The sequence below is a fragment of the Eptatretus burgeri genome, chromosome 18 (genome assembly GCF_056783735.1).
Source record: "Eptatretus burgeri isolate ZD-2024b chromosome 18, Ebu_testis_v1, whole genome shotgun sequence".
Taxonomy (NCBI): Eukaryota; Metazoa; Chordata; class Myxini; order Myxiniformes; family Myxinidae; genus Eptatretus; species Eptatretus burgeri.
In genome coordinates this window covers 37,404,218-37,431,030 of record NC_140978.1, presented here as the reverse complement: position 1 = coordinate 37,431,030, position 26,813 = coordinate 37,404,218, and the positions used below count along the sequence as shown (strand labels likewise).

The 26,813-nt window shown below is 41.5% G+C and overlaps 1 protein-coding gene and 1 long non-coding RNA gene across 4 annotated transcripts in view; one reads left to right on the top strand and one right to left on the bottom strand.

The window, feature by feature from the left end:
* Positions 1–10,044: 10,044 nt before the first annotated feature.
* HAL (histidine ammonia-lyase) overlaps positions 10,045–26,813 on the bottom strand; it is a 132,366-nt gene continuing 115,597 nt past the window's right edge. For both annotated transcript variants that reach the window (XM_085864055.1, XM_085864054.1), the window contains exons 18-20: positions 13,055–13,163; positions 12,907–12,976; positions 10,045–10,431 (exon numbers count right to left, since the gene is read on the bottom strand). In XM_085864055.1, the coding sequence (XP_085720181.1) occupies positions 10,399–10,431; positions 12,907–12,976; positions 13,055–13,163 (212 nt within the window). In that variant the 3' untranslated portion in view covers positions 10,045–10,398. The remainder of the gene's footprint in view (positions 10,432–12,906; positions 12,977–13,054; positions 13,164–26,813) is intronic.
* Positions 25,101–26,813, top strand: part of LOC147008902 (uncharacterized) — a 96,672-nt gene continuing 94,959 nt past the window's right edge. The window contains exon 1 of one of the 2 annotated variants that reach the window (XR_015053278.1): positions 25,101–25,345. This is a non-coding gene — a long non-coding RNA (uncharacterized LOC147008902). The remainder of the gene's footprint in view (positions 25,346–26,813) is intronic. The other variant, XR_015053277.1, reaches the window with a different exon arrangement.

Here is a 26,813-nt window from a genome sequence, read left to right as displayed (position 1 = left end):
CCTTATTGACTATTGGCGAAGGTCACTGACACTGACCCTGACACAGCTCATCAGGATTTACTATTGGCATCGGTCACTGACACTGACACAGCTCATCAGGATCTACGATTGGCGAAGGCCACCGACACTGACCCTGACACAGCTCGTCAGGATCTACTATTGGTGAAGGTCACTGACACTGACCCTGACACAGCTCGTCAGGATCTACTATTGGTGAAGGTCACTGACACTGACTCTGACACAGCTCGTCAGGATGTACTATTGGCGAAGATCACTGAAACTGACCCTGACACAGCTCATCAGGATCTACGATTGGCGAAGGCCACTGACACTGACCCTGACAAAGCTCGTCAGGATCTACTATTGGTGAAGGTCACTGACACTGACCCTGCCACAGCTCATCTGGATCTACGATTGGTGAAGGTCACTGACCCTGACACAGCTCGTCAGGATCTACTATTGGTGAAGGTCACTGACACTGATCCTGACACAGCTCGTCAGGATCTACTGTTGGCGAAGGTCACTCACACTGACCTTGACACAACTCGTCAGGATCTACTATTAGCGAAGGTTACTGATACTGACCCTGACACAGCTCGTTAGGATCTACTATTAGCGAAGGTCACTGATACTGACCCTGACACAGCTCACCAGGATCTACTATTGGCGAAGATCACTTACCCACTGGGATCTGTTGTGGTTTCTGAAAGATTGCTCCATCACATTAACACAATTTATGTGATGTCATTGACATGCCATCGCAAACAATAGCTGCAGTGAGTTTCAGCCTCTAATCTTCATGCAGAACTGAAATAGGTTTGTTGTAAAACATCATGAGATACTGATGAACGACTTTTTTATGTATTATTTTGTTTATTCAGTTTTGCCCAAACCTGGTGTTGGCCTAACAGTTAAGGTGGCTGGCTAAAGATCTTATAGGCCATTCAATTTAAGTTTTGACCAAGCCTAAATTTAAACAGAAACATGGTTTGCACCATCTGACTCAGAAATCTCAACCGAACAACATATTAAAAGTCTAGAAAAGTCAAAATGGTGGAAGGTGCCCAACTTGCATCGATCCAAAATGGCCACCAAGAACAACGATTTTCACCAATATGTACAGCATTTACACCATAACTATTGAATGCAACATTGTATAGTCGCAACTGGTATCAAAATCATCAGACAATCAGGGTCAACAATTGTATTTGACACTTTGACCCCAGTCAAGGTAAAAAAAAAAAATAACAAATACAGATGCGGGCTGGTGAGACTGGCATTCTCGGAATGCTTGTTCAGCATTTGTGTTGGTTCTGACAAGAAAAAAAAGAGAAGAGGACCGATATAAAATACAATGCATTCCCTTTTTTATTACTTCATTTACAAAGCTTGCTTATAGTAATCCAGGGAATACCGGCACAATTTCCACGAAAAACCACAGAATAATCAACATACATTTCTGTATGATTGATGAGTCGATTAAAATGGCTAGATTTTCCACGATCAACCCAATAGCTATTCGTGGAATGATTCAGCATTTCGCTCTTCCAGCATGTCGTTAACAGACAAAAGGGATGAATTAATGCAACTGATACCCTTGCACTCTCCACAAGCTGCTGAACAGTCCAGTCCGGGTTTCTTCAAGTGTCACAGTCTGTCTTGCAGTTGCACCTGATTACCCTCAGCATATCCTCTAGAGTCAGCGGGAAGTCCGTCGTTCGTGGCTTAAAGCATTTCCTCAGATGACACCACTCCCACTCCTCTGGATCCAAATTGTTAGATGCCCTCATCCACTACTGAATTCATAATGTACCCAAGCACTGAGATAGGAGGCAGGCCCTGCTGATGGGGGAAGAGTATGCACCTGTACATCAGTAGAACTTGTTGCTACCTTCTCAATAAAACATCGGTAGCATAACGTATCCAAGCCCTCACCTGGACGGCCTCCATACAAACGAGCAATGGCCTTCTCCTCGGCGCAGATGATCTTAGATGCGTCACTGCAGAATACTTCAGCTTGTTCTTGGAAATCTGGATCACTGGTTAATTTCTGGACTGCTACGCCATTCCCAATGCCAAACATCCATGATGTATCGCATCCAATAATTGCATGTACAAATGGCAACAAGTGCCCCCATTTGTTGACCCAATGTATTTTGTAGCCAATGCACGTTTCATGTTTGAAGTGACTTTGTGTTCTTCTTTCCTTCAGACCTGAAGAACAGACCAGTTGAGTTGGGATTCGTATGTACACAGAGCAACACTAAGAGATCCGTATCTGCTCCTGTGAGAGTAGTTGTAGATTTTGCAGCAGAGTCTGCACTGCTGTTTGTGCGTTAAGTAAGTCGGCATCACCTTCTGCATGGACTGTCTCTATTCCATTTTCGGCCAACTTCTCACTCAGCATGCGAATGAATTTCTGCTTGTTGCCACAGTTTGCCAGGAAGTGTTCTTTCTTCACTTTTCGTAGAATGCTCCCAACAAAGTTCACTGGGGCTCCAACAGCACCTTTTGATCTTCGCAGATGTGCAGACTTGTATTTTGTAGTTGGACCTGATTCGTAACCATAAAAGATATTTTCAAATGTTGCATCACTTTCCCAGGGAAGATGTTGTAGAAACAAAGCACCATCAAGAAGGAAGCACATTCGTTTTGCTTCTGTCAGTCCCTCGACCCACAGTCGAAATTGAATCTTCAAGTACTGGCTTGTTGGACTCTTGAATAAATCTCCTGAATCAAATCGGAGATGAAGGATAACCACAGAGTTCACATTTGAAGATACCATCGATATTGTGTTTGATCCTAGCTGCGACTGTGGTAAGACGCTGAAAGAGTAGTTTGGGGATCTACATGGATGGTATCTCCACCGACGTTGACAGAATTCTTATGAGCCATCGTGACCACATGCCTAGTGTTGGCTTAATGGTTCGGGTGGTGGGCTTGGGATCCTCGGGTCCTGAATTCAAATCCTGCTCAGCTGTTGAATTAATCCCAGTTGGAGTTGACTCAGCTGTCATCCTGAGTTTGGCAAAATGAGTACCAGCTTGCTGGGATAATTGAACCATTTGAGTATCCTGTGTCAGAGTGGTGACCCATCCAGGAATGTGCCCAATAACCTTGGAAACTGCTTCGGTAGCACCAATGCTCTGCACAGGGTATGGTCCCAATGGATTTGGATTTTTTTGGATTGTGACCACATGGTTCTTTTTCTTGAACATGTATTCCAGGGCATGCATCCCTTCCATAGTTTTGAGTATATGCTCTCCAAATTCCTTGGCTTTGTCAGTGGTCACGGTTGTATCAGCTGTCACGCCAGTCACAATGTTTCTCAGAGACAACGCAAGAATAGGCATGTTGTCATTGTTGTCCCTTCTCTCTCTAGCCTTTGTTTCATCTTTATGCTGATCGCTCGTCAAGTGGGTTGTTTCTGTAAAGTCCTGCATCGCAATGTGTATATCCACACTTGCTGGCATGGATAGCAGCCATTGTGTACGTTGCGATTCTGCCATTCCCCAACCTCGTCAGTCCGCCTGTCGTTTCCTTATCTCAGTGACTTATCAAATAATATTCCGCCTTATTTTGTCATTCATATAACATTGAAGGGTCGAATATAGCATTTGGTGGCCATCTTGGATTTATTCAAGTTAAACCACTTTCCACCACCAGCTGTCTTCTCAACTTTTATTATGTTGTTCTGCAGGTGTTGGGGCATTACTTCCAGCCAACAATGTTTCTGTTCTAATTTTGTCGAGGTTAGGCTATTTTTGACTTTAAATTGACTGTACTCTTAGGGTTTTGAGTTTGAGCCCATGTTTTTTTTTTTCCAGTTGAAATTGACACCAAGTGGGGTTGACTCAACCGATCATTCTTCCGAGGTCGGCGAAATGAGTACCAGTGTCCTGGTAATTGAGGGCATTGCATCAGAGGCACAGCAGTGTACCCACAAAATTATGCAACCAGCAGCTACAGGCTGCACATGATAACTAGTTTTGCCCACCAATGAGGCCATGATAATTTACATAACCAACAACAAATGCATTTCTTAGCAGGGGTACATTCCATTAGCAAGCGGATTGCTTACCGTTTGCCAAACCAGCATTCTGATGGAACAGAGTGCTCGGCACCATCTAACAACATGGTCTCCATGTAAACAATGCTGTCGTGGGACTCGAGCCAATGGAGTCCGGGCCGTCATTTTCAGCTTTACTCGATCCTGTTGTGAAAACAATTTCCCCCAAACTAATTTATTGTGTTAGTAGTGGCGAGATAGTTAGTACAAGGAAGAGCAAAGAGGGAAAGAAAAATAAAGAAATGGGGAGTCAGAAGGAGGAGCCTCCTGCCAAGCTTGTCTTTGGACCCAACCACTGTACATTTTGGGAGGGTGGGGGGGGAAGGGTGTGGGGGGGGGGTCGCATGTTTGTAGCTCTTGAAGGATTAAGATGAAAAGTAGAAGTAACAATAAAAGTATGAAATGGACATTTCAATAATATTAGCAGAGTACCCATCATTAGTTAATGCATTACTTATTGAGAAAAGTATATATTCTGTATATTGCAAGACTTTTGATGTTTGTGTGGTGTGTTTAAAGGGATCGAATGGGTCTACAGGTCTAAGGTGTCTAAAGGGTGTAAAAATCCAAATGGTGAAATTGGTTGAAGGGGTCCATAAGGGTCTAAAGAGTATGTTCCAATAGTCGTTAGGGTCGGAGGGGTCTTCACAGTGTCAAGGATGTAAATTTTTAAAGGTGTATGAAGGGTCTAAAATATATATAAGGTCTTTAAGGTCTAAATCAGTGGTTCTAAACTGGGGATAAATTGACTCCTAGGGGGTAAAAATAAAAAAACCCATGGCTATTCCTGAAATATTGAAATATACCAATTCCAAATAGTGCAATGAACACTCCATTCTGTTGTGACATACTGAAGTCAGATGGCTTTCTCATGGGCTTGTTCTCAACCGCGTGTTCGAGCTCTGAACTTGTTCGATACCATCGATGAAGGTTCATGTTACGTTCATGTCCAATTCATGTTACGAACTCCAGTAACAACTGGAAATAAGTCAGAGATGGTACCACCACATCTCACAACACTCTACTCACCTCGAAGCTCTAAAAGCAAGAAATTGGATTCTATCACACATCACTTTTTCCTGCTTTGTAGACAGGGAGTTGTCATCTTGATTTTCATTCATATATTCCCTTGTACATCCTACCAGGATACACGTGTTCACCCAGTAACCACCATCAAACTTATCAAAAGTGTGCCATCCTTTGGATGGACGTTAAGCCAGGAGTCTCATGCACAAGGATTAGCTGATGGACGTTGAAGACCCTGCAGTGTTTATCATGAATAGTCGGTGAGTTCTCATCTGCGAGCATTAGTCGGTGGATGCTAAAGATGACACGGTGTCCTTCATGAAGTGTCCACCAGTTATGGCCAGCACCCAGGTGGGCACATTCCAAATACCTGCCCTAATCTATGGAAGGCGTTGCAGCCGGGATTTAAAATGGATTAAATATAAAAAATTGTCACTGGTCCACACAAAAATACCCCACAATGACAAAGAGAAAATATGTTTTCAGAAATTTTTCCAAATTAAAAATGTAAAGCTGAAATGTCATGCGTCAATAAGTATTCAACCCCCTGAATCAATACTTTGTGGAAGTGCTTTTGGCAGTGATTTCAGCTTCGAGTCTTCTCAGGTATGTCTATCATCTTTGTACATCTGGATTTGTGGATTTTATCCCATTCTTCCTCGCAGATTTGCTCAAGCTCTGTCAAGTTGGATAGGGAGCGTCGGTGAACAGCAATCTTCAAGTCTTTCCACAGATTCACAATGGGATTCAAATCTGGGCTTTGGCTGGGACACTCGAGGGCTTTCAGGTTCTTATTCTGAAATAATTTCAGTGTTGCTTTGTTTGAGTGCTTGGGGTCATTGTCCTGTTGGAACGTAAATCTTCCCTGCAGTCCCAGGCCTTTTGCACTCTGAAGCAGGTTCTCCTCAAGGATTTGTCTGTATTTGGCTCCGTTCATTGTTCCCTCTATCCTTGCACATCTCTGAATACCTGCTGCTCAAAAGCATCTCCATAGCATGATGATGCCACCACCATGCTTCGTGGTAGGGATGGTGTTGGATGGGTGATGAGTTGTGCCCGGTTTCTGCCAGACTTTGCATTCAGGCCAAAGAGTTCAATTTTCATCTCATTAGACCACATAATCATTTTCCTCATTCTCTCAGAGTCTTTCACGTGCCTTTTTGCAAGCTCCAGGTGTGCCGTCACGTGCCTTTTCTCAGGAGTGGCTTTCGTTTGGCCACTCCCCGATGAAGCCTCGATTTGTGCAATACTGAAAAGATTGTTGTCCTTCCAGCAGGTTGTCCCATCTCAGCCAAGGAACTCTGTAGTTCTGTCAGAGTGGTCACCTCCCTGACCAAGGTCCTTCTTGTCCAGTTGCTCAGTTTGGTCGGACGGCCAGCTCTAAGGAAGATTTTGGGTAGTTCCATATTCTTTCCAGTTCCTAATGATGGAGCTCCCTATACTCTTGCGAACTTTCAACACTCAAATTGTTTTATAGACTTCATCAGATCTGTGCCTCCTCACAATTCTATATCGGAGTTGTATGGACAGTTCCTTGAACTTCATGGTTGAGTTTCTGCTCTGACATGCACGGTCAACTGTGGGACCTCATATAGAAAGGTGTGTTTCGTTCTGAATCATGTAAAATCAATTAAATTGGCCACAGGTGGATTCCAAACAAGTTGTAGAGACATCTCAAGGATGATCAAAGGAAATTAGATGCACCTGAGCTCAATTTGGAGCGTCATAGCAAAAGGGTTGAATACATGTTGACTCGACATTTCAGCTTTTCATTTCAAATTAATTTATAAAAATTTCTCAAAACATGTTTTCACTTTGTCATTGTGGGGTATTTTGTGTATATCGGTGATATAAATTTAAATTTTGTCCATTTTTAATTCAGGCGGTAACACAACAAAATGTGATAAAAGTCGAGTGGTGTGAATTCTTTCTGGAGGCACTGTATCTCAGACACTCTGAACAAATTACAAATTACTGTCACTTTCAGTGGAATGTCAGGCCTGGGCAGCCCGTTCGTGAAGGACAGAGTCAGAAACTTGCCCTGGCTGACCCCACAAGAAGGAGGGAATAATTGGGGCCATTAACGAAGTGGTCATGGTTGAAATAGTGTTGTACTGGTAGTAGCAATAGTAGTAGCAGCAGATGCTGCTCTTGTACTTGCGCTAACACATCCATGGAGTTTTGTTTCTTTACTTTGTCAGATCCAGTTCATTTGTTCATCCCAAGCCATCCTACTCACTGTAGGCATCATAACCCTCCATATAACTGCGTCAATCTTGCCCAACAAATGCCTATCAAACTAAGGCCTTGACTTGGAATTCTACAACAATCTCATTGAGAGGTAGCATTCAGCAACAAGCAGGTCCTGCTTAATCAATCATCAAAATTCCATATCCTGTATAAATTTTAATTTGATCAGGTTGCACGATGTTTTGCAGGAGTCAACAACATAAACTAGAAGGGCACTCGGTAGAGCACATACCTCCGCACTTAATGCCTAATCCAGGTCAGGTCAGGAATGGGAGCATGCGCCAGAGCAGCGTGTCGCTGTGTCCACTTTCCGCCGGTATTCCAGGGTCCTCCGTCTGGCCATCCCCCAGGTATATGCCTGGCCCACCCCCATCTCCTTGAGATGCTGATCAACCTGCTGCAACCACGAGGCACGTGGTCGGCCCATTGGCCTCGTCCACTCACGAGACTCCCTCGTTGAGAGAATCTGGTGAGCAGGATCATCGTCAGGAAAATGAGCCACATGTCCATACAGCTACAGCTGACGCTCACAGACTATGCAGGTAACAAATCTCATTTGAGTCTCTCTCAGCAACCACTCGTTGGACACAAATTCTGACCAGCGATAGCCAAGGATTCTCGGAAGAGACCTGGTATCAAAGTAATTAAGTCTCAATCTCAGATCCCTGGTCAGAGTCCAAGTCTCACATCCATAGAGCAAGACTCGGACTTTCGGCTAACCGCACAGGTACTGGCAGCACCGCACCCCATGGATCCAGTGAATCCAAGACTCCCCAGGCCCGACCCAGATGTCTATTGACCTCTGGGTCACAGTCAGCAGAGACATGAATATTACTGCCTAGGTAAGTGAATCTCTCCATGACCTCAACATCCTCACCACAAATAGATACAGACAGGATAGCAGTATCCAATATGTCATTGAAAGCCTGGATCTTAGTTTTGACCCAGGAAACCCATAATCCCAGCGGCTTCGACTCCTCATTCAGCACCTCCAGGGGCCCCCAAAAGGACATCTAGAGTCTACGCAAAGATGACTGCATCATCTGCGAAATCAAGGTCAGAGATCTTGACATTCCCAAATGATGTACCGCAGCTTGATCTCTCCGACATCCTCCATAGAATCCAGTCCATACAAGTGCTGAAAAGTGTGGGGGTCAGTACACACCCCTGACGAACTCCAGTAACAACTGGAAATAAGTCAGAGATGGTACCACCACATCTCACAACACTGTACAGTTCAGACATCAGATCGATCAGTTTTGGTAGCACCCCACGAAGGCCAAGAATCCTCCAGAGGACATCCCGATTCACTGAATCGAACGCTTTACAGAGATCAACATAGGCTACAAGCAGCCCCTGCTGAAACTATCGTCTGCATTCGATGAGGAGCCGAAGAGCAAGGATACGGTCAATTGTTGACCTCTTTGGTGGAAAGCCTGACTGCTCTGGATGCTGGTGCTCAATCAAGCAGATGGTGGCAAACCCTATCAATGGAACATATCTGGCCTAATCCAAGGGGACATATCTGGCCTAATCCATGAGAACAAATCTGGCCCAATACATTTTTGAGATATCATGCTATTTATCGTTTTTGGCCTTATCGCTCAATGGTGTAGAAACATTTTTAAAATTCTAGTAGTCGGATCCGAATCCGGATCTTCACCAAATTCTAATCAGTTCGTTCTTGTCACACACCAAACTTGCCCACCAAATTTCATCCGGATTCGTCCAAAACTTTTTGAGATATCCTGCATACAGACAGACAGACAAACAAACAAACAAAGAAACAGCCAGAGAGGTGTGAAAACATAACCACCTTCATCTTCAGTGGCAGAGGTAAAAATACAAAAAAAATTGACGATTTTGTGACCTTGACCTTTTGACCTCAAAGCAATCAGCTGATAGCGTTTTGTTGCTGAACAAATTCAGTGACCCAATGTGCAAATTCACAAAATTTCAGGTCAATTTGATGTAAATTGATGCTTTTATGTGATCTTGACCTTTTAACCAAATTAGGTCATCGTCCTCTTCTAACACACACACACACACACACACACACACACACACACACACACACACACACACACATACACACACACACACACACACACACACACACACACACACACACAAACACACACACACACACAAACACACACACACACACACACACTTGCCAAACCCCGGTTCCCGGTGCACAGCGGCAGATGGGCTGTGTGGGGGACGAGCCGATTATGAGGCCACTCGGTAGACACATACCTCCGCCAGGCTGAGCAGTTTACATTTTGTATCCCACTGATAGATCGGATCTGAATCTGGATCTAAACCAAAATCGAATCGGCTTGTTCTTGTCACCTATCTTACTCATCCACATAGTTTTGTCATAACCCGTCCAAATCTTTTTAAGATGTCATGCTAAATATCCTTTTTGGCCTTATCTCTCAATGATGAAAAATCACTTGTGATTCAAAAAAAATTATTGTATCCGGATCCGGATCTTCAGCAAAATGGAATCGATTCATCCTTGTCACACTCCATACCTGTCGACCAAATTTCGTCTGAATCGGTCTATAATTTTTCGAGATAACCTGTTCACAGACAGACAGATAGACATACAGGCAGACAGACATACAGTGGTGAAAACATAATCTCCGCCCACCATCGGTGGCGGAGGTAATCGTGGAAAGTGTTATTTCAGGTTAAAATGAATCAAGACATTGGTTTTATTGAGCCGAGCTAATTTCGAAATATAATCCATTGGCCAAAATGCATTTCGAGGTAAACATCAAGAATACATTTATATCAATAATCAAATTTTGTTTTTGTTATGGATTGGTACATATGTTGGTAGTCTTAATAGCTGTCATTACATTCTCATGACGAGGCACATGCAAACTGATTTCACCAAACCATGCGGCAAAAGATGGATTCAGCTTCAATCCTTCTCTTGAAAGCACTTTCCGAGGAATATCTGAAATCATTTCCAGTATTGATTACACAGAATGATGGCTTTAAAAGTATGTCTCCAGGGCTTCCAATCCTGTGCATGAGGACTATATCATGTAGGGCTCCACAGTCTTCCACACCTGCAAAGCATCAGACACACATTGAAGTCAACTACATCACTGTGATTCAGAGTGAACATCAGCAAGTAAACTGAACTACAACAAGAAAAAGAGCAATCAGAGATTGCAGATCCTCGCCAGGACTACTTTTGTGTGGTGTTTGTGTAGTGGTGTGTTACGTAACTAATAAGAAACATAATTAGAACTGCCACTTTATAACTGCTGGCGGTGATGACCGAGTACCAAGATGTCCCACTTTGATTGGACACCTGACCCTGACCCATGACGTTTGTTTAATTATTATTCATTATTCAGTTGAATTCAGAATGGGATTAAAATCAATTCATTTCAAATCAAATGGAAGACCAAATCGGTACAGTCCTGCAATGGAGTAATCAGAAGGAACCCCGACAAGCAAAAAGCAAACATGACGTCATCAGGAGGAACCTGGATAGGATTCACATTTCAGCTGCTACTCCTCTACCCTTAAACCTATCCAGGCACAGCCAAGTGAGCCTCATTCAAAAAATTAAATTAAAAAAAAAACCAACCCGTATCAAAAAATTAAATAATTCTACCAGACCATGTGTCCGATCAAGTTGAAATTTAAAACATGTGTTCCTCATCACTACGAGATCATAAATGTGAAGTTTCACATCGTTTGATTAAACGGTGGCAAAAAAAACCTTATTTAGTACTTTTCTTCAATCCAGTATGGCTGCCAAACCATGCGACCCATCAACTACTCCTTAATAACTTGTACACACAAGGCTTGGGGAAAATTTGTGTTCTTGTGCAAATTGTACAAGTTTCTCCTCGATTTGTTCAACCATTCTGGAGAAGAAGATTTTTTTAGGTTTGAGGGTAAATCCAATATGGCTGCCAAACCATGTGATGGACTATTTTATCCCGCGATGACCCTCAAAAAAACTTCATTCTGATCAGATATGGCGTTCTCCATATGGAATTATTACGTCATAACGACAGCACCTATGACGTCATAAAAGCATCGCACTTATTCCCCATGAGGAGTACTGGCCGTGTGCCAAGTTTCAATTTTTTCCTTGATGTGGTTTCAGAGATACAGAGGTCCAAAATGTTTCCGTTTTTCCGACATGGCTGCCACGCCACGTGACCCAGCAAAACACGAAAGTTCTGTGCGGACAAACAAACGAACAAACAAATGAAAAATCATTCGGTGAGTGACAACTTGGCGAAACGGAACGGCACTCGATGGAGAACTTACGTCCGCCAGGCTGAACAGTTTACATTTTGTATCCCACTGATAAGTCGGATCTGAATCCGGATCTAAACCAATATTGAATCGGCTTGTTCTTGTCACCTGACCAACTCTTCCACCTCGTTTTGTCACAACTCATCCACAACCTTTTGAGATATCATGCCATCCATAGTTTTTGGCCCCGTCTCTCAATGGTGAAGAATCACTTAAAAAATTCTACTATCCGGATCCGGATTCGGATCTTCACTAAAATCGAATCAACCGAATCCGTCCATAACTTTTTGAGATATCGTGCAATATGGTTTTTTGCCCCGTCTCCGAATGGTGAAGAATCATTTAAAAATTAAATAATTCTCAGATCTGGATCCAGATTCGGATCTTCACCAAAGTGAAGCATTGCTGTCCTTGGCCGGTCACCAACACACACAAAAATTTTCAGAACGATTGCTTGAAAACTTTGGCCAAAAATCGTGTGACAAACGGACAGACAGACCCAAATGCATTGATTGCCCCCTCCTTTGGCGAGGGTAATAGGGGGCTGTCAAAATGACGTATGAATGATGATGAGTCTTTGTGCGCATGCGCTGTGTTTGTGTTTCCACTGACTCGGTTCTACGAGGTGGGGCTCTTTTAACCTGCCGTTGCACGAAAAGCACGAAATCTGGAAGTGAAATCGTCTTTTAAACATCATTTTCAGCATTTACACGAAAGAATGGCAATTCCAAAATGGTTAACCATCATTGTTGTGTAAGATAGATGTAAGATATAGATAGAGATAGATAGAGATGTATGATATTATGTTTCTTCCCTCCCTCCCCCCACAGAAGGATGAAACGGGAGTGATGGGGGTAAGTCCTTTATCGTTATGGTTGTCTGGGCATTTTTAGGGGATGGACATATGTTTGAAGGACCAGGAAGGAAGATTATGCTGGTGGGCTGGCAATCTTAAACTGAACTAAGGATACCAGCCTTACTCCATGTGCCAAATGAGACCTAGTGTCCTGGATGGTTGTTTGCTGTGGGGAGCATGCATCATGATCCCACTAACTGGAGGATAAATTTAGAAAAAGACCAAGTTTTGGGCTAAGTACTAAGAGGGTGCCAAGACTCCTGTGCAACCGCCTCTGCTTCCATTGACATGGATATGACTGTTTGGCGGGGTAGGCATTGTTCAACTGCAAGTTGTGTGTTTGACGACATCATTGAAACTCTTGTTGTAGCACAATAAATATAATATGGTGGAAGTGCTTTGTTACCTGCTCTTCAGACAGGAGTTTTTCCATGGCTTGAATCTCTGGAGCCATGAACCGATCTTTATCCCAGGGCCTGACGATGAATAAATTTGTGTTAGGAAGACATATCTGCACTATTTGCGGTTTGGAAGCGAGGACGATCAAAACTTACTTCGAAAAGGATCGCACGAGGTTGTACACCAGCTCAAGAGGCTCAGTGGTGCGCAATGGCCGTAAGAACTCCAAACCTTGGCAAGCGGTGAGCAGTTCAATAGCAAGTACTGCAACATAATCATGCGTGTCTCATGGGCCAGGACTGTTGTGCCTTTGCAAATTACACTGTTATGAACAATAACATTAACATCAAAACTTTTTCAGTTACTTCTAGGCACTTATTACAAAACGAAATAAAGTTGACGGGCCAAAACAATTTAATTACTGCCTCCATCACCATATTTTAATGTCAAGTAAGAGATGGAGGATGGCATTCCTTTGTGAAGTTTTTACAAGATGGAGGCTCATGGAAGAACAAGGGTTATGGAGGGTATATACACAGTATGGGGAACAACAACACCAACATGTACAGCAATATTGTTAGGTTAAGCACAGATATGTCGTTATATTCGAAAATCACTTCATTGTTTCTAATACGAACACATAGTAATCATAATATATCTATAATGCAGCAGATGTATGTACAGTATGTTGTATATGTGGTGGAAATAGTGCCACCTTTGATGGTAGATGGTATTACAAATCATCTTCCTTTCCATCAAATGATGGAACATTCTCAAAATGATGATGTGGAGGATGATGTGTTGTGATCAATAAAATTTCTTTCAAAAATGATAAAAGTTATAAATTGCATTTCCAAGAATGGACCCAAATGGTCCATTCGGACACAAATTGTCCCAAATACAATACTCTCTCCTTTGGCGGAGGTAATCATACATAATAATAATAATAATAATTAATATTAATAATAATTAATAAATAGTGGTGAATCGACGACAATACAAAACTGAACTTTAAAGAACAACAAAAAAACAAATAATCTCACGTAACATTTTTAGAACACCTTGAAGACGGAGTTCTTAATAATGCGAGCTAAGACATCTGGTCAAGTCAAGGGTTGGGGAGGATGGACGGGAGAGGTGGGGAGGGTGGGTGGGAGTGTGAGAGGTGGGGAGTGTGAGTGGGAGTGTGAGAGGTGGGGAGGGTGGGTGGGAGTGTGAGAGGTGTGGAGGGGGAGAGTTGGGGAGGGTGGACGGAAGAGGTGGAGAGGGTGGGTGGGAGTGTGACAGATGGGGAGTGGGAGTGGGAGTGGGAGAGTTGGGGAGTGTGGACGGAAGAGATGGAGAGGATGGGTGGGAGTATGACAGGTGGGGAGGGTGGGTTGGAGTGTGAGAGGTGGGGAGAGTGGGTGGGAGTGTGAGAGGTGGGGAGGGTGGGTGGGAGTGGGAGAGGTGGGGAGGGTGGATTGGAGGAGGTAGATGACTGTTTTGGCAGACACTGTGTGGCCATGGTGGCGAACAGTGATCCTAGTGCGGTGGAAGAGCCCCAATTGTGTGCAGAGTTGCATGATGAATCCAAATGAAGAGGCCCTGAAGACGTTCAAGGCAAACTGACCACTACAGCTCATTTATGAGGGTGAATTGCCTCCACTGCAGCAACAGTAGAAAACCACTTCAGTGGGAACAGGTGGAAGGGCCTTGAGTGTGTTGGCAGTGAGTAAACTGTAAAGTCGAATGGGAGAAAAATGAAGAAAGAGGAAATTCCACCCAACGAAAAACCACCACATTGAGCCCTGATCAGGGTTGCAGGACAATATGGAAATGTAAGCCATGACATTCCATACTCTACCCAAAGAGTGAAGGAAATCAAAAAATGAATCGATACGGCTTCATCCTTCTTTGGCAATCTTGTTCATTCCCCCACAGTGAAGACCGACGACCGTAATTTATCTTCCTCACCATATTATTGGGGAGAAAGCACTGGCCAATCCTTTTTATACACAAAGTCGAGGCTCATGGAAGAGCTGGAACACAAAACAGAACAGTGGGGACACAGTGGGAAGTGGGGAGACAACAGACGGACAGCCGGAAATTCAGGATTGGTGAAGGGAAGAATGGTGGACACAAACTCAAGAACATCGAGGAAGGAACTGAAATAACTGGAAGGGAAAACCAAGGCATGAAGGAGCAATGGAACAAAGAAATGGAAAGATGGGTGGAGGGAGAGGGAAGAAACCCCAATAACCTGTGAAGGAAGGGGAAGGCTTGGGGAGGGTGAAGAAGGGTATAAAATATCATGAGCATGGACATTCATGACCTGAAGAGATGAACCGCCATCTTGAGATCCCTGAGGGAAGAACGAGGATGAAAAGACCGAGGAAGTTAGTTCTGCTGGCAGGAGAAAAGAGGGAGTATACAAAAACAGTGAGACTTTCACCACAAGTGCATTCCTGGAAGAACACTCGGCATCGGTCCCACCCCGAGGGGACAGCACCACTCCATCGAGCTGCTGATGAAGGTAATGTCAGAAGTGTGGATTTTGCCAAGATGACTTGAGTACGACGGATGATGCCCAGTCAGCGGCTGGATTTGAAGGTCAACTCTGATATGCGGTTTACCCAAGGGAGATCGTGGATGATGGTGAAGCCCAAAGTTTGAGGGATTGAACTTTTCAAGAGGCTTGCAAAGGAAGTATCGATAGGAGGGTTCATCAGATGGACATTCCAGAGAGACAGAATCGGAGGGTTGGATTTGCTAGGGTTGAAAGACATTTTCCAAGTGTTAGACCAGCTTCTGAATCTAACAAGATCTGCAGAGAGGGAAGAGGCTGCTGTCCTCCTATTTGAAGGATGAGTGGTGTTATACAGAGGGTGCAGTTGCCAGTGAAAAGACAAGGAGCCCCCTCCTGACAATCAGAACAATCAGTGATGAAGATAAGTGACAACACTGGGTCCAAGAAATGCTTTGAGGAAAAGCAGACTCGATATTTAGAAAAGATTAGAGGATACCATTGCGAGTGACGTGCTTCCGACAAAGATTGAGCAAGTCAGTAAGCCATCAGAGCAGGTGGCCATGGACACCATCGCAGTGGAGGCCTGGATTGAGAGATCTGTCAGAATGGAGCGAAGGTCTCGGATGTTGGAGGTCCATGCAGTTATGGATAAGGGAGGATACAGAGTTGGCAGGGTATTGGAATATGGAGAGGGCCAAGAACAAATCTCCCGGATCATCAAAAATAATTTTTAATTGTGATTTACATTATTTCATTGCTGATCCCGAATCGAAGCCGAAGTAACCGGAAATTGCGTATACAGTTGTGAACAAGTTATAGGTAAAGTCAAAAGCAAATGTAAGAAGAATTCTACGTTCACTTCTAGTATTTTTTTTTTTTAGATGAGATCCTGTTCTCGGCGGTGTAGTTGTTGTTGTGAAGGTAATGTTGAGGTAATATTAATTTTTTTAGATGAGATCCTGTTCTCGGCGGTGTAGTTGTTGTTGTGAAGGTAATGTTGAGGTAATATTAATTTTTTTAGATGAGATCCTGTTCTAGGCGGTGTAGTTGTTGTTGTGAAGGTAATGTTGAGGTAATATTAATTTTTCAAGATGAGATCCTGTTCTCGGTGGTGTAGTTGTCGTTGTGAAGGTAATGTTGAGGTAATATTTATTTTTCAAGATGAGATCCTGTTCCCGGCGGTGTAGTTGTCGTTGTGAAGGTAATGTTGAGGTAATATTTATTTTTCAAGATGAGATCCTGTTCCCGGCGGTGTAGTTGTCGTTGTGAAGGTAATGTTGAGGTAATATCAATTTTTTTAGATGAGATCCTGTTCTCGGCGGTGTAGTTGTTGTTGTGAAGGTAATGTTGAGGTAATATTAATTTTTTTAGATAAGATCCTGTTCTCGGCGGTGTAGTTGTTGTTGTGAAGGTAATGTTGAGGTAATATTAATTTTTTTAGATAAGATCCTGTTCTCGGCGGTGTAGTTGTTGTTGTGAAGGTAATGTTGAGGTAATATTAATTTTTTAAGATGAGATCCTGTTCTAGGCGGTGTAGTTGTTGTTGTGAAGGTAATGTTGAGGTAATATTAATTTTTCAAGATGAGATCCTGTTCTTGGCGGTGTAGTTGTTGTTGTGAAGGTAATGTTGAGGTAATATTAATTTTTTTTAAATGAGATCCTGTTCTAGGCGGTGTAGTTGTCGTTGTGAAGGTAATGTTGAGGTAATATTTATTTTTCAAGATGAGATCCTGTTCTCGGCGGTGTAGTTGTCGTTATGAAGGTAATGTTGAGGTAATATTTATTTTTCAAGATGAGATCCTGTTCTAGGCGGTGTAGTTGTTGTGAAGGTAATGTTGAGGTAATATTAATTTTTTTCGATGAGATCCTGTTCTAGGCAGTGTAGTTGTTGTGAAGGTAATGTTGAGGTAATATTTATTTTTCAAGATGAGATCCTGTTCTAGGCGGTGGTATAGTTGTCGTTGTGAAGGTAATGTTGAGGTAATATTTATTTTTTAAGATGAGATCCTGTTCTCGGCGGTGTAGTTGTTGTTGTGAAGGTAATGTTGAGGTAATATTTATTTTTTTAGATGAGATCCTGTTCTCGGCGGTGTAGTTGTTGTTGTGAAGGTAATGTTGAGGTAATATTAATTTTTCAAGATGAGATCCTGTTCTAGGCGGTGTAGTTGTTGTTGTGAAGGTAATGTTGAGGTAATATTAATTTTTCAAGATGAGATCCTGTTCTCGGCGGTGTAGTTGTTGTTGTGAAGGTAATGTTGAGGTAATATTAATTTTTTTTTTAAATGAGATCCTGTTCTAGGCGGTGTAGTTGACGTTGTGAAGGTAATGTTGAGGTAATATTTATTTTTCAAGATGAGATCCTGTTCTCGGCGGTGTAGTTGTCGTTGTGAAGGTAATATTGAGGTAATATTTATTTTTCAAGATGAGATCCTGTTCTAGGCGGTGTAGTTGTTGTTGTGAAGGTAATGTTGAGGTAATATTTATTTTTCAAGATGAGATCCTGTTCTAGGCGGTGTAGTTGTTGTTGTGAAGGTAATGTTGAGGTAATATTAATTTTTTTAGATGAGATCCTGTTCTCGGCGGTGTAGTTGTTGTTGTGAAGGTAATGTTGAGGTAATATTAATTTTTTTAGATAAGATCCTGTTCTCGGTGGTGTAGTTGCTGTTGTGAAGGTAATGTTGAGGTAATATTAATTTTTTAAGATGAGATCCTGTTCTAGGCGGTGTAGTTGTTGTTGTGAAGGTAATGTTGAGGTAATATTAATTTTTCAAGATGAGATCCTGTTCTTGGCGGTGTAGTTGTTGTTGTGAAGGTAATGTTGAGGTAATATAAATTTTTTTTTAAATGAGATCCTGTTCTAGGCGGTGTAGTTGTCGTTGTGAAGGTAATGTTGAGGTAATATTTATTTTTCAAGATGAGATCCTGTTCTCGGCGGTGTAGTTGTCGTTATGAAGGTAATGTTGAGGTAATATTTATTTTTCAAGATGAGATCCTGTTCTAGGCGGTGTAGTTGTTGTGAAGGTAATGTTGAGGTAATATTAATTTTTTTCGATGAGATCCTGTTCTAGGCAGTGTAGTTGTTGTGAAGGTAATGTTGAGGTAATATTTATTTTTCAAGATGAGATCCTGTTCTAGGCGGTGGTATAGTTGTCATTGTGAAGGTAATGTTGAGGTAATATTTATTTTTTAAGATGAGATCCTGTTCTCGGCGGTGTAGTTGTTGTTGTGAAGGTAATGTTGAGGTAATATTAATTTTTTTAGATGAGATCCTGTTCTCGGCGGTGTAGTTGTTGTTGTGAAGGTAATGTTGAGGTAATATTAATTTTTTTAGATAAGATCCTGTTCTCGGCGGTGTAGTTGTTGTTGTGAAGGTAATGTTGAGGTAATATTAATTTTTCAAGATGAGATCCTGTTCTAGGCGGTGTAGTTGTTGTTGTGAAGGTAATGTTGAGGTAATATTAATTTTTCAAGATGAGATCCTGTTCTTGGCGGTGTAGTTGTTGTTGTGAAGGTAATGTTGAGGTAATATTAATTTTTCAAGATGAGATCCTGTTCTCGGCGGTGTAGTTGTTGTTGTGAAGGTAATGTTGAGGTAATATTAATTTTTTTTTTAAATGAGATCCTGTTCTAGGCGGTGTAGTTGACGTTGTGAAGGTAATGTTGAGGTAATATTTATTTTTCAAGATGAGATCCTGTTCTCGGCGGTGTAGTTGTCGTTGTGAAGGTAATATTGAGGTAATATTTATTTTTCAAGATGAGATCCTGTTCTCGGCGGTGTAGTTGTCGTTGTGAAGGTAATATTGAGGTAATATTAATTTTTTTAGATGAGATCCCGTTCTAGGCGGTGTAGTTGTTGTTGTGAAGGTAATGTTGAGGTAATATTAATTTTTTTAGATGAGATCCTGTTCTAGGCGGTGTAGTTGTTGTGAAGGTAATGTTGAGGTAATATTTATTTTTCAAGATGATATCCTGTTCTAGGCGGTGTAGTTGACGTTGTGAAGGTAATGTTGAGGTAATATTTATTTTTCAAGATGAGATCCTGTTCTCGGCGGTGTAGTTGTCGTTGTGAAGGTAATATTGAGGTAATATTTATTTTTCAAGATGAGATCCTGTTCTCGGCGGTGTAGTTGTCGTTGTGAAGGTAATATTGAGGTAATATTAATTTTTTTAGATGAGATCCTGTTCTAGGCGGTGTAGTTGTTGTTGTGAAGGTAATGTTGAGGTAATATTAATTTTTTTAGATGAGATCCTGTTCTAGGCGGTGTAGTTGTTGTGAAGGTAATGTTGAGGTAATATTTATTTTTCAAGATGAGATCCTGTTCTAGGCGGTGTAGTTGTTGTTGTGAAGGTAATGTTGAGGTAATATTAATTTTTTTAGATGAGATCCTGTTCTCGGCGGTGTAGTTGTTGTTGTGAAGGTAATGTTGAGGTAATATTAATTTTTTTAGATAAGATCCTGTTCTCGGCGGTGTAGTTGTTGTTGTGAAGGTAATGTTGAGGTAATATTAATTTTTCAAGATGAGATCCTGTTCTCGGCGGTGTAGTTGTTGTTGTGAAGGTAATGTTGAGGTAATATTAATTTTTTTAGATGAGATCCTGTTCTCGGCGGTGTAGTTGTTGTTGTGAAGGTAATGTTGAGGTAATATTAATTTTTTTAGATAAGATCCTGTTCTCGGCGGTGTAGTTGTTGTTGTGAAGGTAATGTTGAGGTAATATTAATTTTTTTAGATGAGATCCTGTTCTCGGCGGTGTAGTTGTTGTTGTGAAGGTAATGTTGAGGTAATATTAATTTTTTTAGATAAGATCCTGTTCTCGGCGGTGTAGTTGTTGTTGTGAAGGTAATGTTGAGGTAATATTAATTTTTTTTAGATGAGATCCTGTTCTCGGCGGTGTAGTTGTTGTTGTGAAGGTAATGTTGAGGTAATATTAATTTTTTTAGATAAGATCCTGTTCTAGGCGGTGTAGTTGTTGTTGTGAAGGTAATGTTGAGGTAATATTAATTTTTCAAGATGAGATCCTGTTCTAGGTGATGTTGTTGTTGTTGTGAAGGTAATGTTGAGGTAATATTAATTTTTTTAGATGAGATCCTGTTCTAGGTGGTGTAGTTGTTGTTGTGAAGGTAATGTTGAGGTAATATTTATTTTTCTTGTATGAGATCCTGTTCTAGGCGGTGTAGTTGTCGTTGTGAAGGTAATGTTGAGGTAATATTTATTTTTCAAGAAGAGATCCTGTTCAAGGCGGTGTAGTTGTTGTTGTGAAGGTAATGTTGAGGTAATATTATTTTTTTTTAGATGAGATCCTGTTCTCGGCGGTGTAGTTGTTGTTGTGAAGGTAATGTTGAGGTAATATTAATTTTTTTAGATGAGATCCTGTTCTCGGCGGTGTAGTTGTTGTTGTGAAGGTAATGTTGAGGTCATATTAATTTTTTTAGATGAGATCCTGTTCTAGGCGGTGTAGTTGTTGTTGTGAAGGTAATGTTGAGGTAATATTAATTTTTCAAGATGAGATCCTGTTCTCGGTGGTGTAGTTGTTGTTGTGAAGGTAATGTTGAGGTAATATGAATTTTTTTTAAATGAGATCCTGTTCTAGGCGGTGTAGTTGTCGTTGTGAAGGTAATGTTGAGGTAATATTTATTTTTCAAGATGAGATCCTGTTCCCGGCGGTGTAGTTGTCGTTGTGAAGGTAATGTTGAGGTAATATTTATTTTTCAAGATGAGATCCTGTTCCCGGCGGTGTAGTTGTCGTTGTGAAGGTAATGTTGAGGTAATATTTATTTTTCAAGATGAGATCCTGTTCTAGGCGGTGTAGTTGTTGTGAAGGTAATGTTGAGGTAATATTAATTTTTTTAGATGAGATCCTGTTCTCGGCGGTGTAGTTGTTGTTGTGAAGGTAATGTTGAGGTAATATTAATTTTTTTAGATAAGATCCTGTTCTCGGCGGTGTAGTTGTTGTTGTGAAGGTAATGTTGAGGTAATATTAATTTTTTAAGATGAGATCCTGTTCTAGGCGGTGTAGTTGTTGTTGTGAAGGTAATGTTGAGGTAATATTAATTTTTCAAGATGAGATCCTGTTCTCGGCGCCGTAGTTGTTGTTGTGAACGTAATGTTGAGCTAATATTAATTTTTTTAAATGAGATCCTGTTCTAGGCGGTGTAGTTGTCGTTGTGAAGGTAATGTTGAGGTAATATTTATTTTTCAAGATGAGATCCTGTTCCCGGCGGTGTAGTTGTCGTTGTGAAGGTAATGTTGAGGTAATATTTATTTTTCAAGATGAGATCCTGTTCTACGCGGTGTAGTTGTTGTGAAGGTAATGTTGAGGTAATATTAATTTTTTAGATGAGATCCTGTTCTAGGCAGTGTAGTTGTTGTGAAGGTAATGTTGAGGTAATATTTATTTTTCAAGATGAGATCCTGTTCTAGGCGGTGGTATAGTTGTCGTTGTGAAGGTAATGTTGAGGTAATATTTATTTTTTAAGATGAGATCCTGTTCTCGGCGGTGTAGTTGTTGTTGTGAAGGTAATGTTGAGGTAATATTAATTTTTTTAGATGAGATCCTGTTCTCGGCGGTGTAGTTGTTGTTGTGAAGGTAATGTTGAGGTAATATTAATTTTTTTAGATAAGATCCTGTTCTCGGCGGTGTAGTTGTTGTTGTGAAGGTAATGTTGAGGTAATATTAATTTTTCAAGATGAGATCCTGTTCTAGGCGGTGTAGTTGTTGTTGTGAAGGTAATGTTGAGGTAATATTAATTTTTCAAGATGAGATCCTGTTCTCGGCGGTGTAGTTGTTGTTGTGAAGGTAATGTTGAGGTAATATTAATTTTTTTTTTAAATGAGATCCTGTTCTAGGCGGTGTAGTTGACGTTGTGAAGGTAATGTTGAGGTAATATTTATTTTTCAAGATGAGATCCTGTTCTCGGCGGTGTAGTTGTCGTTGTGAAGGTAATATTGAGGTAATATTTATTTTTCAAGATGAGATCCTGTTCTAGGCGGTGTAGTTGTTGTTGTGAAGGTAATGTTGAGGTAATATTAATTTTTTTAGATGAGATCCTGTTCTAGGCGGTGTAGTTGTTGTGAAGGTAATGTTGAGGTAATATTTATTTTTCAAGATGAGATCCTGTTCTAGGCGGTGTAGTTGTTGTTGTGAAGGTAATGTTGAGGTAATATTAATTTTTTTCGATGAGATCCTGTTCTCGGCGGTGTAGTTGTTGTTGTGAAGGTAATGTTGAGGTAATATTAATTTTTTAGATGAGATCCTGTTCTCGGCGGTGTTGTTGTGAACGTAATGTTGAGGTAATATTAATTTTTCAAGATGAGATCCTGTTCTAGGCGGTGTAGTTGTTGTTGTGAAGGTAATGTTGAGGTAATATTAATTTTTTTAGATGAGATCCTGTTCTCGGCGGTGTAGTTGTTGTTGTGAAGGTAATGTTGAGGTAATATTAATTTTTTTAGATAAGATCCTGTTCTCGGCGGGGTAGTTGTTGTTGTGAAGGTAATGTTGAGGTAATATTAATTTTTTTAGATGAGATCCTGTTCTTGGCGGTGTAGTTGTTGTTGTGAAGGTAATGTTGAGGTAATATTAATTTTTTTAGATAAGATCCTGTTCTCGGCGGTGTAGTTGTTGTTGTGAAGGTAATGTTGAGGTAATATTAATTTTTTTAGATGAGATCCTGTTCTTGGCGGTGTAGTTGTTGTTGTGAAGGTAATGTTGAGGTAATATTAATTTTTTTTAGATGAGATCCTGTTCTCGGCGGTGTAGTTGTTGTTGTGAAGGTAATGTTGAGGTAATATTAAGTTTTTTAGATAAGATCCTGTTCTCGGCGGTGTAGTTGTTGTTGTGAAGGTAATGTTGAGGTAATATTAATTTTTTTTAGATGAGATCCTGTTCTCGGCGGTGTAGTTGTTGTTGTGAAGGTAATGTTGAGGTGATATTAATTTTTTTTAGATGAGATCCTGTTCTCGGCGGTGTAGTTGTTGTTGTGAAGGTAATGTTGAGGTAATATTAATTTTTTTAGATAAGATCCTGTTCTCGGCGGTGTAGTTGTTGTTGTGAAGGTAATGTTGAGGTAATATTTATTTTTTTTACATGAGATCCTGTTCTCGGCGGTGTAGTTGTTGTTGTGAAGGTAATGTTGAGGTAATATTAATTTTTTTAGATAAGATCCTGTTCTAGGCGGTGTAGTTGTTGTTGTGAAGGTAATGTTGAGGTAATATTAATTTTTCTTGTATGAGATCCTGTTCTAGGTGATGTTGTTGTTGTTGTGAAGGTAATGTTGAGGTAATATTAATTTTTTTAGATGAGATCCTGTTCTAGGTTGTGTAGTTGTTGTTGTGAAGGTAATGTTGAGGTAATATTAATTTTTTTTTTTAGATGAGATCCTGTTCTAGGTGGTGTAGTTGTTGTTGTGAAGGTAATGTTGAGGTAATATTTATTTTTCTTGTATGAGATCCTGTTCTAGGCAGTGTAGTTGTCGTTGTGAAGGTAATGTTGAGGTAATATTTATTTTTCAAGATGAGATCCTGTTCTCGGCGGTGTAGTTGTCGTTGTGAAGGCAATGTTGAGGTAATATTTATTTTTCAAGATGAGATCCTGTTCTAGGCGGTGTAGTTGTCGTTGTGAAGGTAATGTTGAGGTAATATTTATTTTTCAAGAAGAGATCCTGTTCAAGGCGGTGTAGTTGTCGTTGTGAAGGTAATGTTGAGGTAATATTTATTTTTCAAGATGAGATCCTGTTCTAGGCAGTGTAGTTGTTGTTGTGAAGGTAATGTTGAGATAATATTAATTTTTTTAGATGAGATCCTGTTCTAGGCGGTGTAGTTGTTGTGAAGGTAATGTTGAGGTAATATTTATTTTTCAAGATGAGATCCTGTTCTAGGCGGTGTAGTTGTCGTTGTGAAGGTAATGTTGAGGTAATATTTATTTTTCAAGATGAGATCCTGTTCTAGGCGGTGTAGTTGTTGTTGTGAAGGTAATGTTGAGGTAATATTAATTTTTTTAGATGAGATCCTGTTCTAGGCGGTGTAGTTGTTGTGAAGGTAATGTTGAGGTTATATTTATTTTTCCAGATGAGATCCTGTTCTCGGCGGTGTAGTTGTTGTTGTGAACGTAATGTTGAGTTAATATGCAGTAGTGTTATTACGATTATAGAAATGCACAAATAATTAATTTGATCTATAGTATACCCAATCACACCTTTATGACTGAAAAATTAATAACAAAACTAGAGAGTAAATACTCTAGCAGTTTTAAGTCTACCTAATTTTATAATAAAGATATCTCCCGCATCATCAAAAAATAATTTTTAATCGTGATTTACATTATTTGATCGCTGATCCCGAATCCAGGCCGAAGTAACCGGAAATTGCAGCATCGAATGTAAGAAGAACTCTACGTTCGCTTCTAGGCTTTGCCTATTCCATATTAAAAACACTACCCCCCCACCCCCGAGACTGCACGGCTCGGGTCCAATGGTCCGGTGATTGCAATTTGCATTGTATCCTGCGTAATTTGCGTACGGCACATTCCATTCAAGGTTCATTATCTCTGGGGGAATGTCCCGAGTCATTTGTGATTTATTCAAGTTATTTTGAAAGCTTGTGTGTGCTTTCACCGTCTTGTTTTTTTTTTGTTTTCTCCACTTCGTGTTTATTTTTACGATCTTTCAAATCGGATCAGCGATTCGATTTACCTGAGAAAGATAAGTATCTTCTTTTGACGAAATCATTTTTGAATATTTACGAATTATTTTCTTCCCCCGAAATATCACGTGACCTGTAAGTTCTGCCTTTTGAGAGCGGTCTATATAAACCTTTGCTGCGTCCTTATTCATCAACGTTGTTTTGTGATTTTTAATTTATTATTTTTTTTTTTTTTAAATATCTATTTTTTGTATTTATCCATTTTGAAATCATTCACCACCGTGTTTTTCCCTTTGACAAAGGTAAGCTTCTTTTCAGTCTCATTATTTCCTAACATGAGGTTTTAAGAGGTTTATCTTCGTGTGCCTCCCCCCCTCATTTGTTGTGGTTGAAGGCGTGGGCGGAGCCTCCATCGCCTCAGATCGAGGTTCCGCCCTGAGGAAGGGCATGGAACGTTTCCTCCAGCCAATGGGAAGGGCGAGCATCGCACGCGCGCCCCAGCCAATGGGAGGCCAGCGTGCCGAAAGCTACTACGGAGCCTCTTCGGGGAGGGGGGGTGAGCCTCCGAGACGCCTCGACACACCCCCCAAAACGCCTCGTCCAATCAGGAGGCTGACCACCTCAGGGGCGGCTCAGCCAGATGGGATGTTCGCCCCTCGTCCAATCCGGAGGCGAGTCCCTCAGAGCGGTTCTCTCGACCCGCGGGGAGGGGAAGGATAAGAGGAGGTGGCGAGCCGTCGAGAGGGAAGAAGGAGAAAGAGAAGAAGCCTCGTCTTGCCTGCTGGAATTCTAGTCTACCCGCGGGTGCTCGTCCCGTCTGGTCTGTTCCCATGTTGGCGACGTCTGCTGCGTCATTCCTGGTCCCTGGTGCTTGGTGTTGCGTTGTGGCGGCGGGTTCGAGCCCGCCACCGGACAAGCTCGAGCAAACCGCACGAGGCGGACAGGTGCAAGAATTGGCCCCTGCCCTCAGCTCGCCTTTCCCTCCCAAGCTGAAGGGCCAAATAAAGGCTGCGGCCACCATTTCTTTGTGTGTGTGTGTGTGTGTGTGTGTGTGTGGGTGTGTGTGTGTGTGTGTGTGTGTGTGTGTGTGTGTGTGTGTGTGTGTGTGTGTGTGTGTGTGTGTGTGTGTGTGTGTGTGGCACCAGTCTGTTAAGTAGAACTGTTAAGTGCTTTTCGCTCACTATACATTGCCTGCATTTCTTTTATTCGTGATAACGCTGCTCTTTGTGTGCTCCCCTCCCTGATTATTGTTTTTAAATAAAACCCCCGTGTTAAATGTTCCAGCTCATTTTCTGTGCTTTCTCCCATTAACCCAGCACGGTGCGTATTGAGAATTAGTGAGGCCATCGGTGCCGTAAATCTTTCATTTGGTCCGGCGCAGCTTTGGTAACTTCCGCTCAGTTACGCCGGATCCGAGTCGGTAACAGTGACTCGGTTCGAACAAAGTCTGCCAAGGGTGTGGTTTCCCGGTAGCTGGACTGCGCGGTTATTTAGGTATATTGGAGATCAAGACAATTAACCTTACGCCACGCAGTCGAAATATTGGCGTCCACGGTCCGCTAAGGGACCCGTGACCTTTGGAGTTATCCAAGGGTTACGACCTTCCATTACGCCACCGAACCCGGCCCCCAACAAATACACCTTTGTAAGGCATCCAATATGAAGCCTGTCACCAAGTTTCATCAAAACCGTGTGTTTGGTTCAAGCGATACTGACTGACTCGCTCACCTACGGACACTGCTTGATCACATAAGTTCACCTGACTAAAGT